At 38.9% G+C, this 14271-nt stretch overlaps 1 protein-coding gene across 6 annotated transcripts in view; it reads left to right on the top strand.

Moving 5' to 3' along the window:
* Nucleotides 1-14271, top strand: part of astn1 (astrotactin 1) — a 490568-nt gene that overhangs the window by 71787 nt on the left and 404510 nt on the right. For all 6 annotated transcript variants that reach the window (XR_009783285.1, XM_061732846.1, XM_061732845.1 and 3 more), the window contains exon 2: nt 11273-11454. Coding sequence is in view for 5 of the 6 variants with exons in the window: in XM_061732846.1 (XP_061588830.1) it covers nt 11273-11454 (182 nt within the window). In the remaining variant the exon portion in view is untranslated. The remainder of the gene's footprint in view (nt 1-11272; nt 11455-14271) is intronic.

Below are 14271 nucleotides of genomic sequence, written 5' to 3'. Positions count from 1 at the left end.
TCGGCCGATCCCGATCTGTTGCCGATCGATCGGTGCATCTCTATTGAGAAGAGACCTACACACTCCCAAGGACCTCAGTCTCCTCAGCAGGTGGACGCGACTCTGGCCCCTCTTGTACAGGGCGTGGGAGTTATCAGTCCAGTGCAGTTTGTTATTGAGGTAGTCAGCCAGAAATTTGTAGTTCTCCACTACCTCAATATCCAAACCCTGGATGTGTGTCCTTCATGCTTTTAGATTTATTACATATTTTTATTTTAGGATTTAATAGTCAGGTTTATTAATCTCATTCAATAATTTGTATTATTCATTCACATAATTCAAATTAGCATTTCATCTTGAAAATCCAAAATGACCATTAGCAAAAATAAATCATTTTTCAAATATTACAAAACTAACCTGCTACATGGAGCAATTGCAAAGATTTTAGCCGTCAGTTTTCAGTTTGACATTTATTGTATTCCTGCATATGATATGGAAAGAGGACATAGCCTCTTTACTTTTTTTTCCACATACAGAGTCCCCGCATTATCATAATCCGAATAACCTAATATCCTGTTCAAAAAAATCTCAAATATAAAAGCTGAGATGCACTGATATCATATTACGCTCATATTATGGCCTTTCTTTGTGAGTGATGGTTTTCTTGATCCATCCCATCAAACACTCAAACGAGGCAGGGAGAGGATAAAAGAGTCATGAATACAGTGTTGCATGTAAGGTAACTGACATTAAACTTAAAACTTTTATTATACAAAAGGGGTCCCCTTACCCTTTGTCAAGGCTAAACAGCAATACTGTGCAAAATGGATACTTCACAACCTCTTCAGAAATGAGCTCCGTTTTGGTGTCAATGGAGGACAGGCTTGGAGGACAGACTTACAGACTTGAAGGACAATCTCACAGGAGTGCGTTCACAGGAAAATGATCTGGAAGTTAGTGGCTTCTCTTTCCTTCACATTCTTCCTCGCTCAGCCATTCTCAAATTGAGAATGTCGCGTTGTCTTTAAAAGTCGTTTGTTACTGCAAAAGTTTGGAGAATTCAAAATCAAAACCTGCAAAGAAATTTGGAGTTGTCACCATGCCCTCTGGTGCCCGAGCAGTGTGACCATTGTTATCTTAAGCCCCTTTTACATCGGCAGATACCCTGTATTTATCTAGCGTGTTGCCTGTTCTCTGGGGGTGGGGTTGGTGAAAGGTCTTTCTGTGTGGAGTTTGCATGTTCTCCCCGTGTTCCCTTGGGTAGCTAATGTGAGCTACCCTCACAAAAACATGCAACAGTTCTGGGCTATACTGCCCCCTCTGGTCAGCCGGGGCGCCAGATGGGGTGGGGAGGATCTGGCCGGAAAAACGTGATCCTTCCACGCGCTACGTCCGGCTGGAGGAGCCCCACCCTGTCTGGTGAAAAGAAGCGGCCTGCTCACTCCTCAAGTAAGGAGGAGACTTGAGCTCAGTGTGGGGCCCTCCCGGGGTTGGTAGAGAGAGAGCAACGCCCAGGACTGTCACTTAGGTAGGAGCACTGGGTGATAAAATGGGAAAAAAATCGGGGATGAAAATATTTAATCTCATCATTGTGACTACAATTTTATTTATTCATTAATTTTTTTGATTGATGTTCAGTTCTGATAAAAAGCAAACACTTGTGACCAGAAGATTCTACTTTAGAAGTTTTTGAATACAACTATAATCTGAAAGTTTGTTCCACAAGTTGGAAAACATCCAAATCTACATTTATATACAGCATCTTGCAGATGGTTGGTCACGCTTGGTCAGATTTTCATTTACTGTGATGACTTAAGTAGGTGGAAGATGAACTATCTCCACCAGCTCCCTCTCTGAAAAGTAGAATAATGCATGCTCCCTAAGCAGTAGCTTGCTGTGCCAAGAAAGCTACAGTAAGCGTTTCCATGTAGCCATTAGCTGTTTAAAAGAGCAAGTAAGCTGCTCAGTTTTTCCAGCTTTTTGTTTGTGTATGGACATTTAACCACAATCTCTGAATCCTTTAAAGGTTTTAGCTTGAAGATTCAGTAATGATCAAATGTAGATGAGAAAATGCACATGTTTTATGCAATGAGACATTATTCTTGAAAATACATGTTTTCATTTTTACCCACACAGTTTTAGAGAGTAATGGATCCCTCTGCATCTTTACCTCTGAAGTGGTTTTATACTTAATTATTAACATTAACATAATTCTTACATAAAGTGAAAAACTAAAAGTTTCCAACTGTGAATTCTCTTAGCAGATACTTGCTGTCATGGTGCGGTTTGGGCCTTTTTGTGATGAATAGAGCAAAGCTGGGGACTGGATTTGGTCTCAGATTTTATGCTCTCGAGTAGACACACTTTTAAAAACTAATTTACTCTACTCTTTTCTTACAAAAGTGTTTTGACAAAACAGTAAATTGTATTGTATTGTTGATTATTGATTTGCCCAATGTATGTTATACTGAAGTATTGAATAGTAGGACAACTTTTTTTTTGTGTAAATGTAAACTTCATTGCACTGTACTGTCATTTACAAAGGATAATACAATCAGTATTTATTTGTGAAGCTGCATATCACTTAATTTCAAAAAGTAGCAGAGTGACAGCTGCGTTACAGTCTGTGGTTGTTGTCAAACGACCAGCTTTCACTTTACCTACTTAGCTTAATTGATTTAATTTGGCATTCAAGCTGTTATCAGACAGACCGTAGTTATTCTTATTTCAAAGATAATATGGGTTGTTATGTTGTTAATATTATTTTGGCATTATCACGCTAACCACTAGCTTGGGCAACAGCTGGACTGACTGGCTCCTCCAGTTGAGGCCACATTTGCCTGGACCAGGGGTGTCCAAAGTGTCCTGCATGTTTTAGATGTTTCCCTGACACAAATGACTGTGTCATTAACAGACTTGATGATAAGCTGATGATGACCATTAATTAGAATCAGGTGTGTTGAAGCAGGAAAACATCTAAAACATGCAGGACCCCCGTCCTCGAGGACTGACTTTAGACACCCCTGGCCTAGACCTTTCCAAATGGATTAACCGGACCACTGCTCAAGCATTGACTAGTTCCCCTAACTCCACTGGGACCCTGAGCTAGATGGGTTCTGCCCAACTGCACGACACTGCAGAAACACACCCTTTGGAAATAAGCCCAATAGTCCCAAATCTAGTCAGAATTATCTTATTTCGAGCAAAAGGAATCTTTGCCAATGTGGTAAGAAAAAAAAATCCTTGACTAGGATTCTTTAAACCTGAAAAAGAGTTTTTGCAGTGCAAGGAACCTGCTTGATCTTTACTGGAGGCCCAGGCGTCCTTGTTTCAGGCAATACTTGTAGATTTTTTTTAAGGTAGTGACATTTGAAAGGAAATAGATGGTCTTCATCAGAGCAAATGTGAAGCAATTTGAAGTCAGCTCCTGTAAAACAGAGACCTGAAAAGTGGGCTTCAAAGCACTCTTCACAAAAGCTATGGTTGATGTCACGGGGGTTTGTCTATCCTTTCAAGCTTTTGTATAAACTCTTAAGTGTTCCTAGTTACTGCACTAGTGTAGGTAAATTAAGTATTTCTATTTGATTCGAGAGAAATGACCTTACCGTAACTCTTTTTCATAATCATCCTGCAATAAGATGAAAGATTTTTTTTCCAGTACTGATGCATAATCGTCATGTTGCCTGGAACACAGCATAATGTCCCGACTGGGTCCTAAAAGAAAAAAAGCTCCACCTTTATTTTGCTGAATTCAACAAAAGCATGTTACCCTGCAGGGCACAGACACTGCACAAGACAAAATGCTTTGCTTTAATTTGTTTGCTTCCATTATGTGGCATTAATCCTACCAAATTAAGAATGAACAAAAACCCAATTCAGTTTCACAAATTCTTTAATTCTGACTGGCGACAGGAGAAAATCAGGTTGACAGAATGTATTTCATCACAATCAATCAATGAATCAATCAATCACTCAAAAAAACTTTATTTATAAAGCACTTTCATACATAAATACATTTGTGAGCCTTTTTTGTTTATGTTCATTTATTTAAAAAAATACAAATCCTGGGTAACTAACACTTCCTGCAAATAACATCTATCCATCCAACCCATCCATTATCTGTACCCACTTATTCCAGTTCAGGGTCACCTCTCCCAGATATCTTTGGCAAAAGGCAGGGATATGACCTGGACAGGTTGCTAGGCTATTACAAGCTGTATACATATATTAACATTATAATTCCAGTTTTTGTGAGGACAAATGGATGATTTTAAACCGTGTTGCATCAGGTTAAAACCAGACATGCATATTTTGGCAGAACATGTAAGCCAGACAGAACTTGACAAAATGTGTTGTACAAAAACAAAAGAGGATAAGAGGTATAAAAGAAAGAGAGGGAAAAAAAGAGAAGGCAAATTGAGAGCCTGAAAGCCTGGAAGTGTGTTTATTATCATAGTGGAACTTTTGTTTTGGCCTTGGCTTGAACAGCTGTGCTTTCACAGATGATGGTTTTTTGTAACATTTTACTGTTGCGGGTTGTTTTGAAGCTACATTCTTTTTACTGCGACTGAAGATACTGAAAGCATGAGCATGTCAAGCTTTTTGTTTAATCAGTATAGGAAATGTGGGATGGCATGTGATAAGAAATGAAACAGGCCCCAGACTGACCAATAAGTCTTGCAAGCTCGGATGCACTGTGATGGACACTGAACCTCATGGATTTTGGCTCAATGCTGACTTTTTTTTTCTTTTTCTTTATTACAACTGTTTGCATATATATTAATGGTTAGTACCATGATTTTGTAAGAACCTTTATCTATGAAATGTTTTTATGCATTTTAATCTTCCAGCAGACTTGATGCTGACTTTATATGCAACCCGCATTATTGTCACTTTTTTGTCTGTGGTGGTCAAGGAGTTCTTTTCAAAAGTTAATATATTTTAGAAAAATAAAAAAAATCTGTCAGACCTACATGCATCTCAATGGAATAAAAAAACGTTGACATTTTTAATCAAGCGCATTCAGTTCACTCCATTTCCTCTCAGTTACAACAGGGCAGCCAGGTCTCATAGGTCTCAATGTTTGTCTCTTCAAGCAGCAATTAAATTTAAGATTACTTCATCATGTATTGCCCAATTCTTTGATTGGTGATCAAGCCGCATAATGTTCCCCAAAATCTCCCTGAAGATTTTTTACATAATACATGTCTTAAAAAAATCCCAAAATCCATAAAACATATTGCAAAACCCTTGGGAATCACATGTGGGTTGTCCAAGCACTCCATCAGTCACTCTGATAATTTTAAAATGTGTTTTGTTAGGATGCTTTGTGATGGTACTGTCTATGTGCTTACGCTGCTATTAAAGCTTAGACTTACAAAATGACAATGCTTAATATTCCTTCAATTGAATTCCACAGCCCCTGAAAGTCCTTTAAACTCAAATGGTTCAGCATATATGCATTCAGTAGACGTAAACCCGGTATCTGAAATTACTATAATTCATTTTGATGTTAGTAGCTTGCCATTCCTTTCTTTTTCTTCCTCTTCATCACTCCCCCCCCATTTCTTCTGTGTGTTCTGTCCCAGCTTCCTTCCCTTGTTTCCTTCTTTCCCTCTTTCCCTCTATCTAGGTGCAACTGTGCATGGTTCCCTGCAGAAGTGGTCTCATTACTCAAGCTCCCTCGTCCCCGGGGGAGATAGAGCACACTTTTTAAAAAGTGCCCTGTCACGTTGTAGCACATGATTTGAATTTAGGTTAAAACAGTTAAGACACTTAAATCTTAGTTATAGGCAAAGGTATTCCCTTCTTCTCTGCAGCAGTGGGGCATCAATAATTGTAAAACTCTCACAATTACACACACTGTTATATCACAAACACTGTTATATCACAGTAAAAGCATTTAGTCTTTTGATTTGTAAACAGGTTATAATCTATGTATATCAGGGTTATGGCTATTATCCAGCATGCAAGTGCTTTTTTTTGGCATGTAATCAGTATAATGGGCTGTATGACAAAGAGGGTGGACCCATGCAGAGTGAGGTGAAAGGCTCTATTGTAATCTTATGCATGTACAGCTGGAACACAAAATATTAATGTTGTAACCTCTTATCATGAATAATTTAAGACAGGTAAGTGCTTACATAGATGGTGCAAAAAAAAGTAAGTGATTTCTGTTCACTGGTTGCTTTAAGAAGTCCATATCTTAACAAGCAGCTCTTTGAAGCTTAACTTAATTTTCACAAATGCTTCAGATGCTATTATCAACATGCTGATACATTACTTCAAAATAGTTTGATCCTGTTTAGCAGTTTATTTTGGTCAGTTCATTATCATGTAATACTTGGTGCTCACCTGCCATAGCCATATTTTTTATCGTACTCTGTAATGCAGTATACATGCTGCAGTAAACAGTACCTTCAATTAAGTAGTACAACTACAGGAGTAAGTGGAGGTACAATTCAGTCCACATTTTCTCCATCAACTTCCTTTCCTTTGTGTCTTTCACTACTTCTCATGACTTATAGGTCTACCATATTTCTTGCATACTCGGATGGCAGGTATCATTAATACCCAGTATGCCACTGTAAAAGCGATTTGTATAGAGTAAAATCAGTATTCAATCAAGTATTCAATTTGAAAATAACTGTGTGTGTGTGTGTGTGTGTGTGTGTGTGTGTGTGTGTGTGTGTGTGTGTGTGTGTGTGTCTGTGTGTGTGTGTGTGTGTGTGTGTGTATGTGTGTGTATATATTCAGTCACATGACACACTGGTTTCTGAAAACCATGTTGCTTAGTAGGCCGACATGCTTGAGCTTTGCTCAATTCAATTCAATTCAATTCAATTCAATTAAATTCAATTCAATTCAATTCCATTTTATTTGTATAGCGTCTAATACAACAGATGTTGTCTCTAGACGCTTTCCAGAGACCCAGAACATGCTCCCAGCTCTTCCAGCTGAAGCATGCCAAAATATCTGCAGAGCTGCCTTCAGACTTTTACAACAGGACACGTCGACTCAACGGCAAACTAAAAAATTACAGTGATAGCAGCTGGTTGCTCTGCTGAGCATAATAGCATGTAATTTACAGATGAAAACGTTGATAATGGCTAGCAATTTGCTGAGCCGCCTTTCAATCAATCATATTAAAAATAAATCCAATGCTTTATGTAAACTCTCCTGGCGTGGTACAAAAAATTCACCCCTCTCAGAGTTGTCATGGATGTAACATCAAACAGACCAAAATGTTTTTTTCGAACCAGGCTGTAAATATGTCTATTTTTGCTCTAAAGTTGAACATTTTAACCTGGGAGTCAATGGCGATTGACAGCCAGCCTCTATCGATCAGTCAAGGAACTGCAACGAACCGTAGTTCCATAATGAACGTGATGCAGAAGTTGAGCTGAGACGGCCAAGTATCCCAGAAGGCATTTCGCGCCAACAAAGGGAAAGTAATGGTAGCTTAGCCAGGGGGAGTGGTAGCCTAGCCAGGGGGAGTAGTAGCTTAGCCAGGGGGAGTGGTAGCCTAGCGGTTACAGTGGGCTTGGGTCTAGAGGACCCAGGTTCAAGTCCCCCGGATGGCAAAAGAACTGACCCACTTTGGGCCCCTGAGAAAAGCCCTTAAGCCTAATTTCTCCCCAGGCGCTGCAAAAGTGGCAGCCTACTACTCATAATCTAACTAATGATGTGTTAACAGAAAATGACTCACTTTTTGTTTTCATGAGATGAAAACTGAAACTGAAACTGAAATTTTTAACAGAAGAGGGGAGAGGTGTAAATATAAAATTCTAACTTTATTTTAGTTTGACAGAATGTTGTTTTAAGATGTTTTCATGCAATAATATAGTTATAACTTTAAACTTTAAAATCCATAAAAACACATTGTACAAAGTCATGGTTATAAAGACTTGAGCAGTAGTAATATATGATGGCCCATTCTCAGTTGTCTTAGTGTTAAATGTGTTTGTTTTTATAATCAGTTAAACTGTAGACGTTATGTGTACAGTGCAATTCGTGTTAGCCTGTTAGCTCAGAACTGACGTCATCAAGAACACAAATACGCTGCTGCTCCCATTTGCAGTAAGAGAGTGGTGTGTTCTCATGTCCTCCAAAGTACGTTCTCCCGATACATACTTACAAGGACAGACTTCTCAGAGAAGTCCATACTTTTGTTCTTGAGAATTCAGAAACAGGAGATATTTATGCTATGATACAGTGCTGTTATTTACACGACTCAAGCCTTGTTATTTTATGCTGATGCATGACATATTCCAGGACAAAACCACTTTTATCCAGTTTGACCACATGTGGCTGTGAATTTTAATTTGGCATATTCTGTAATTAAAAATACTATCCATTATCAGGGGATATACAGTACCATGGAGTTGGATCAAAACTAAAAACAAAAAGTGTATCAATGCATCGATTGTTTTTGAAAAGTGCTCACACTCCAATCAATTGTTACCTGACCTTGATGTAATTATTTCTTTCCTATGTGGTGAGGGCAGACAAAGCTTTGAGCTTAAATGAATTTTGTAATTATGTTGAAGCATGAACCTCGTGCTCTGTTGAATCAGACAAAACATATGGCAACTATGCAAATCCCTGAGATGTTTGAGACCTACAAAGTGCAGGTGTAAGCTACCTAACTTGATCTGAAGTTTTGCACACGGACTATAAAAGCCTGTGATCAGCAGTAATCTTGCTTGCAGCTATACATCTTAGGCAGTAATCAGTGTAATGGCCTTGTGTGGCAAGAGGTTTGCCAGTGTTTATATATAGATCTCCATAGAAGGTTTTCCACTGACAAGTAGGTTTTGTGGTGCAAGAGCATGAGCTTCTTAACACCATATATGCCTGTACTGCTCAGTAGTTTTCAGCTATGGACACTGTTTTTTCTCATCCCCCAAGGTGAAGAGTAAGTGCTGCAAGTACTGCTTTAGTCCCGTATTTCTAGGCTTTTACTTTTGATTTGGCCCAATCATCATTATTATTTACAGACAGTGGTTTCTCCCTGCAACCATTACTGCTGTGTTGCACACATAAAACATCATGTAGTATAGACTTTGATCAGTTATGGATTAGTCTGTAATGGACTCTATCCGGTTTATGCAGACACATTATTCATTTCTGCTCTTCATTATTATTGTTTATACCCTTTGTTACGTTTGGTCAGAACTATCTGGGAAATTAGCTTTAATATTTGATGGTTTTTACCGTATTACAATGGAGCAACAAGGATGTTTGGATAATACATTAGTGAACAATGGTGGGTCTTGCTACCAATCTACGGAATTGTCCGTTCAGTAACATCTCTTTCCAAGATTATCCATCAACAGCATAAAGATGCACATTGTGTTTCGTAACCTAAATGGAATGAATGCATTAAAGAACACTTGATGTACATATTCCTAATTGTAATTTTCAAATGGGAATAATGGATGTAGCCTGATGTAGACTGATAATCATTATGCGGATAATAAGCAGTGATTTTGCCTAAGTTTTATATAGTATTTAGTAGGAATGGGCGATATTTTACCGTTCACGATATACCGTCAAAAAAATTCCCCACGGTAAGAATTTGTCATCTCGCGGTAAAAACGATAAATTGACGTTTTTGTGTAAAGCTGGATTTATGGTTCTGCGTTAAATCGACGCACAACGTACGTGTGAAGGAAGGAAGGAAGGAAGGAAGGAAGGAAGGAAGGAAGGAAGGAAGGAAGGAAGGAAGGAAGGAAGGAAGGAAGGAAGGAAGGAAGGAAGGAAGGAAGGAAGGAAGGAAATGAGCCAGAAAGAAAGAAAGAAAAAAAGAAAGAAAAAGAAAGAAACAAAGAAACAAAGAAACAAAGAAAGAAAGAAAGAAACAAACAAACAAACAAACAAACAAACAAACAAACATTTTTTAGTCCATACCGCCCACCCCTAGTATTTAGTTGGAAATCATACATATTTGACAACATACATTTTTTTCAAAATATCTTCTAGATGTGTTGTGAAGCCACCATATTTGTCTCAAATGTAAGGTAGGGATTTTTTTTTTGCCATTTTGTTATTTTGCATAACAAGTCAATTAAATATTTCAACCTATGTCTGAGATTTATTCCAAATTCAATGTAAATAATATCTGTAACAAATCTTTTCTCAGGATTCTCAGAACTGTTATTAAGCAAAAAATTGTGTTCCGTACGTAAAGTATATCCAGCTGGAGCTTATAAAACACTGTAGTAGTTGCACAGATGGAGGTAGAATTCACTCAGCACTTCTTTCATCATCATTCTTTCAATTCATGATTTCATGTCTTCCAGTAGTTCTCATGGCTTCCAATGCATGCATCTTTGCAGCACTTATACATATTTAATTGGCATTCATGTTTTACATTTATGCACTCTATGTGTGTACTGGTATAGATACATTGTCAGGAGAATTGATGTATAACGTGAATCACAATCTTTTCCATACTTCACCGCTTCCTTTTTTTGTTGTTATACATGGATTCACAGGGCAGCACAGTGGCTTAGTGGTTAGCCACTGTTGCTTGCGTGGGTTCCCTCCGGTTACTCCGGCTTCCTCCCACAGTCCAAAAACATGCGTAGTAGGTTAACTGATGATTCTAAATTGCCCGTAGATGTGAGTGTGAGTATGCTTGGTTGTCTGTGTATCTATGTGACTAAAGGATAAAACAGGTATAGAAAATGGATGGATGGATGGATGGATGAATTCACAGGATGGCAGCTGAGAGAATGGTGTCATTTGGAAAAAAGAATAGTAGGATAAGTAATGATGACTATGCCCTTTTAATATGAAATAATGATTATTACATTATAAAGATTATAATTACAGAACTGCCAAAACATTCTTTGGATCCTTTGCCTACCAAGTATGTTTTGGGTGTTGGTGGTTTTTCCATTGTGCTCTGAACAGCAATTGTATATATTTTTCTGTTCTAGCAGAGTGAGCAATCTTGTTTTGTTTGCCTTTTACTTTAATATAGTTTGATTATTGTCTGCCTCTTTTGAGGGTGCAACTAGGTGCTAATTTCAATGGTTCACTATTCATTTATTATTTTTTAGCATTTTGAGATTAACATAAATTCCTCGCACATTCTGTGGCCGCTTGGCCCCTATCAATGTGCCATCTGTGGAATCTCAATCACTAAACGTAACCTTGCAACATGACCTGTTTTTCTCTTCTGGTAAAGTCCTGAAATTTGGTAAATTGGCAAAATTTGGTTGGATTCTTGCACCTTGCAACAACAACAAGGTTCTCAGTGTCCTTTCTCTGTTATGTTTGGCAGAGATTTCTGGGAACTCGGAGGACATCCCTCTGGTGCGCTGGCGACAGCAGTGGCTGGAGAATGGCACTCTGCTGTTCCACATCCACCACCAGGATGGCAGCCTGAACCTGCCAGAACCCACTGAAGACCCATCCAATGATTCTACAAAGGAGGAGCTCCGCATCCTGCACATCTCTGTCATGGTAAAACATTTGTGCAGAAATCCCGATACAGTTGCTGCGTCAGAAGAAAATAAACTTGCACAATGTCGCTGTGTATTAGAGTAAACAGTGTAGTAACAATTCTTTTTTGTTCCAGTTTTCTTAGTCTAAACTTTTTTCTGGCAATCTTCCAATTATGACTTTTTTCTGAAAAAGTTTTTTATCATTGTTTTTTAGTCTTTGATATGGTTGAAAGCAGGTTGTCCTCTCTCTGTCGCAGTTCAAATCTGAAATTAGTGCTAGAGTTTCTGGCATTTGTTTAATTAAAAACACAATTTTAAGAACTGACAGGATCAACCTTAAAATTTCAGATTTTAGATCCTTTGTTTGATTGTTACAAATTTCAGAATATGAAAGTGTCGTCCCAGATGGCGGGAACAGCATTGGTTTTCCCAAAATAATCAATTTAAAATAAAGTGAAGCATTTTGCAAATATAAACAGGTGCAGCAGACAATAAAAAGAGAGGGTTCTCGTGCCAGTGATTCCACGATTTTTCTCATCATAGCTCCAATGTTTGCTTTTTTTTGCCCATTGTTGATACCATTTAAATACCTTACTTACATGCAAATTAGAATCTACTTGTGATTTTTGTTTCAGTTGTACCTGCTGAAACAGATCATTGCCAGGAGTGACTTCAGTTCTCTGAGAGCTGTGTGCATACTTACAAAACTATTTAAAAACAAACTTTTCAGTTTGCTTCCTCCCAGGGGGAAAAGCCTGTAAACTGCTAAATCATGAAGGGATAGCAATACACTATACAGGCCACAGTGGGTCACACTTTTTGATAAACACAACTTTCTGAAATCACTGACCTAGTTTATTGCTTTTGATTAGACTGCAGATATCAGCTCAACACTGAGAGGAGAAAGGAGGGAGCTGGCAACTGTCTAACTGATAAATACAATCCACAAAGCTTGTCTCTTTTATTTTCTAGGTGTTGCTGTCAGTCTCAGAGCCCCTGTTTCAGACATAACGCCAGATTAACGTGTGTTTGACCTGTAGCAATTATTATGAAGTAATACACAAAAGACTTCTACAACAGAGAGCTATTGAGTCTATGAGTGCAGGAAAACATGCACTTGTGAGGTACAGTTGCAGAATTAAATTTAGATACAGAAGCATAGTATAAATGCTTGCACTGCATCAAACCCTGTCTTCAATGTTGCCAGAGCAGGAAATGAATCTTCATAACTCCTAGCGTCTTCCTCTTGTTCAAGGAAATGTATATTTATTAGATCTGAGATATGCCACACCCACTACTAGCTCTTTTTCCAGCCCAAAGACATTACAGTCAGCCTTTGATGGATGATATGTATTTTCACACATTGAAAGCATATTAAAACGGCATACACAAATGATTACTCAGCTTCAGAAGTCTTTAGCCAGCAGCTACAACCGCTAACCAGACTCAGGCAGACGTGTTTCGGCATCATAAGACCTTGATATAATGACTTAAAACTGGTTTTGTCGAGCATGTTTTACATGCTGTAGAGAAATATCCAGCACAAGTCCGTCTGCTGAGCACACAATCCAAGGTGGTGACAACATTTTACACGAGGATGAAATGACACTGTGCAGGTTTTTCTTCATACCTTTTTGATTTTGCATAACTCATCATCCTCAGATCTCTTTCTTTGTGCTTCCTGATCTGCTAATTCCTCATCCTGACAGTGCTGCGGTGGCAGGGTTGCTACAAAGGTGCTCTCCTGAAGGTGTGGGGAGAGGAGGATTAGCATGCTAATACAAGCAGACCGTAACGACAGATGGAAGCAGTGTTGCCACTGGGCTGCCCAGGCCTCACTGCAGCTTGCCACCCGGCTGGAGGTCTCGACCTATAAATCCAAAGCCCTGCCACTTGTTCAGCTCCTTGTGGATACAGAAAGGGTCCCGTGAAATCTGCTTTATGGGCTTTTTAGCTCAAGCCTACACATGTCATTGGACTTTTACTATTTTATGTCAATGGTCTTTATGGGATAATAGTAGTCAGCAAAGGCTGAACGCTAACAAAAGGCCAGACATGAAAGGTTACACAAACGTAACATATTTTTAAGCGTTCACTTAATCACAATTTAAAAAAAAAAAGTGTGGAAAGGACCATAATGACATAATTATGTGACATTCAAAGCAAAGGTTAATACCTGGTGACTTCAAATCTTCCCGGGGATGTTTTTACACTGAAGCGTTTTAGATTGGTCCAAAGGAACACTGGATATGACAAGAGTAAAGTCATGGACAAAAATACGCCTGTTTGCTTCGCAAACCTCTCATCGGAGCAAAGAAATCTCATCAGTGACAGCTTATCACGTGAAATGATGGATAATGAGACAGACAGTGACTGTACACAAAAGATAAAAAAAGGCAGCTACTGCCCTGGGTGCGATGATGAACTTGTTTAGGGAATTATACAAAACCAATGACTCCGGCAGCGACTTCGGCTTGCTGGAGATGCAAGCTTACATGAAAGAGACTTCTCTTTCAGCAGACAGCAACCCCTGCTTTGGTGGAGAGACATAGGGTGCAGCAGGTACCCGAAACTCTCCAAGCTGGCTCGTAAATATCTGTGCGCGCCAGGAACATCTGTGCGCTCAGAGCGCGTGTTCTCGTCGGCCGGCAATATTGTGAACAAAAAAAGAGCCCGATCACGTTGATGAACTCATGTTTCTTGCAAATAATATCAGGAAGGGACTCAGGTAGGCTAGTACAGTTTGACTGTTGTTCATTTTAACCTTGCTACAAAGCTGTCCAAGCGCCTCCCGTTATCTGTGATGAATGTTTGGTTGAGGGAGGCTTTTTCAACT

Source organism: Cololabis saira, chromosome 10 (assembly GCF_033807715.1).
Source record: "Cololabis saira isolate AMF1-May2022 chromosome 10, fColSai1.1, whole genome shotgun sequence".
Lineage (NCBI taxonomy): Eukaryota > Metazoa > Chordata > Actinopteri > Beloniformes > Belonidae > Cololabis > Cololabis saira.
Note: the sequence above shows the minus strand (reverse complement) of the source record. Positions and strands in the feature narration are given on the sequence as shown.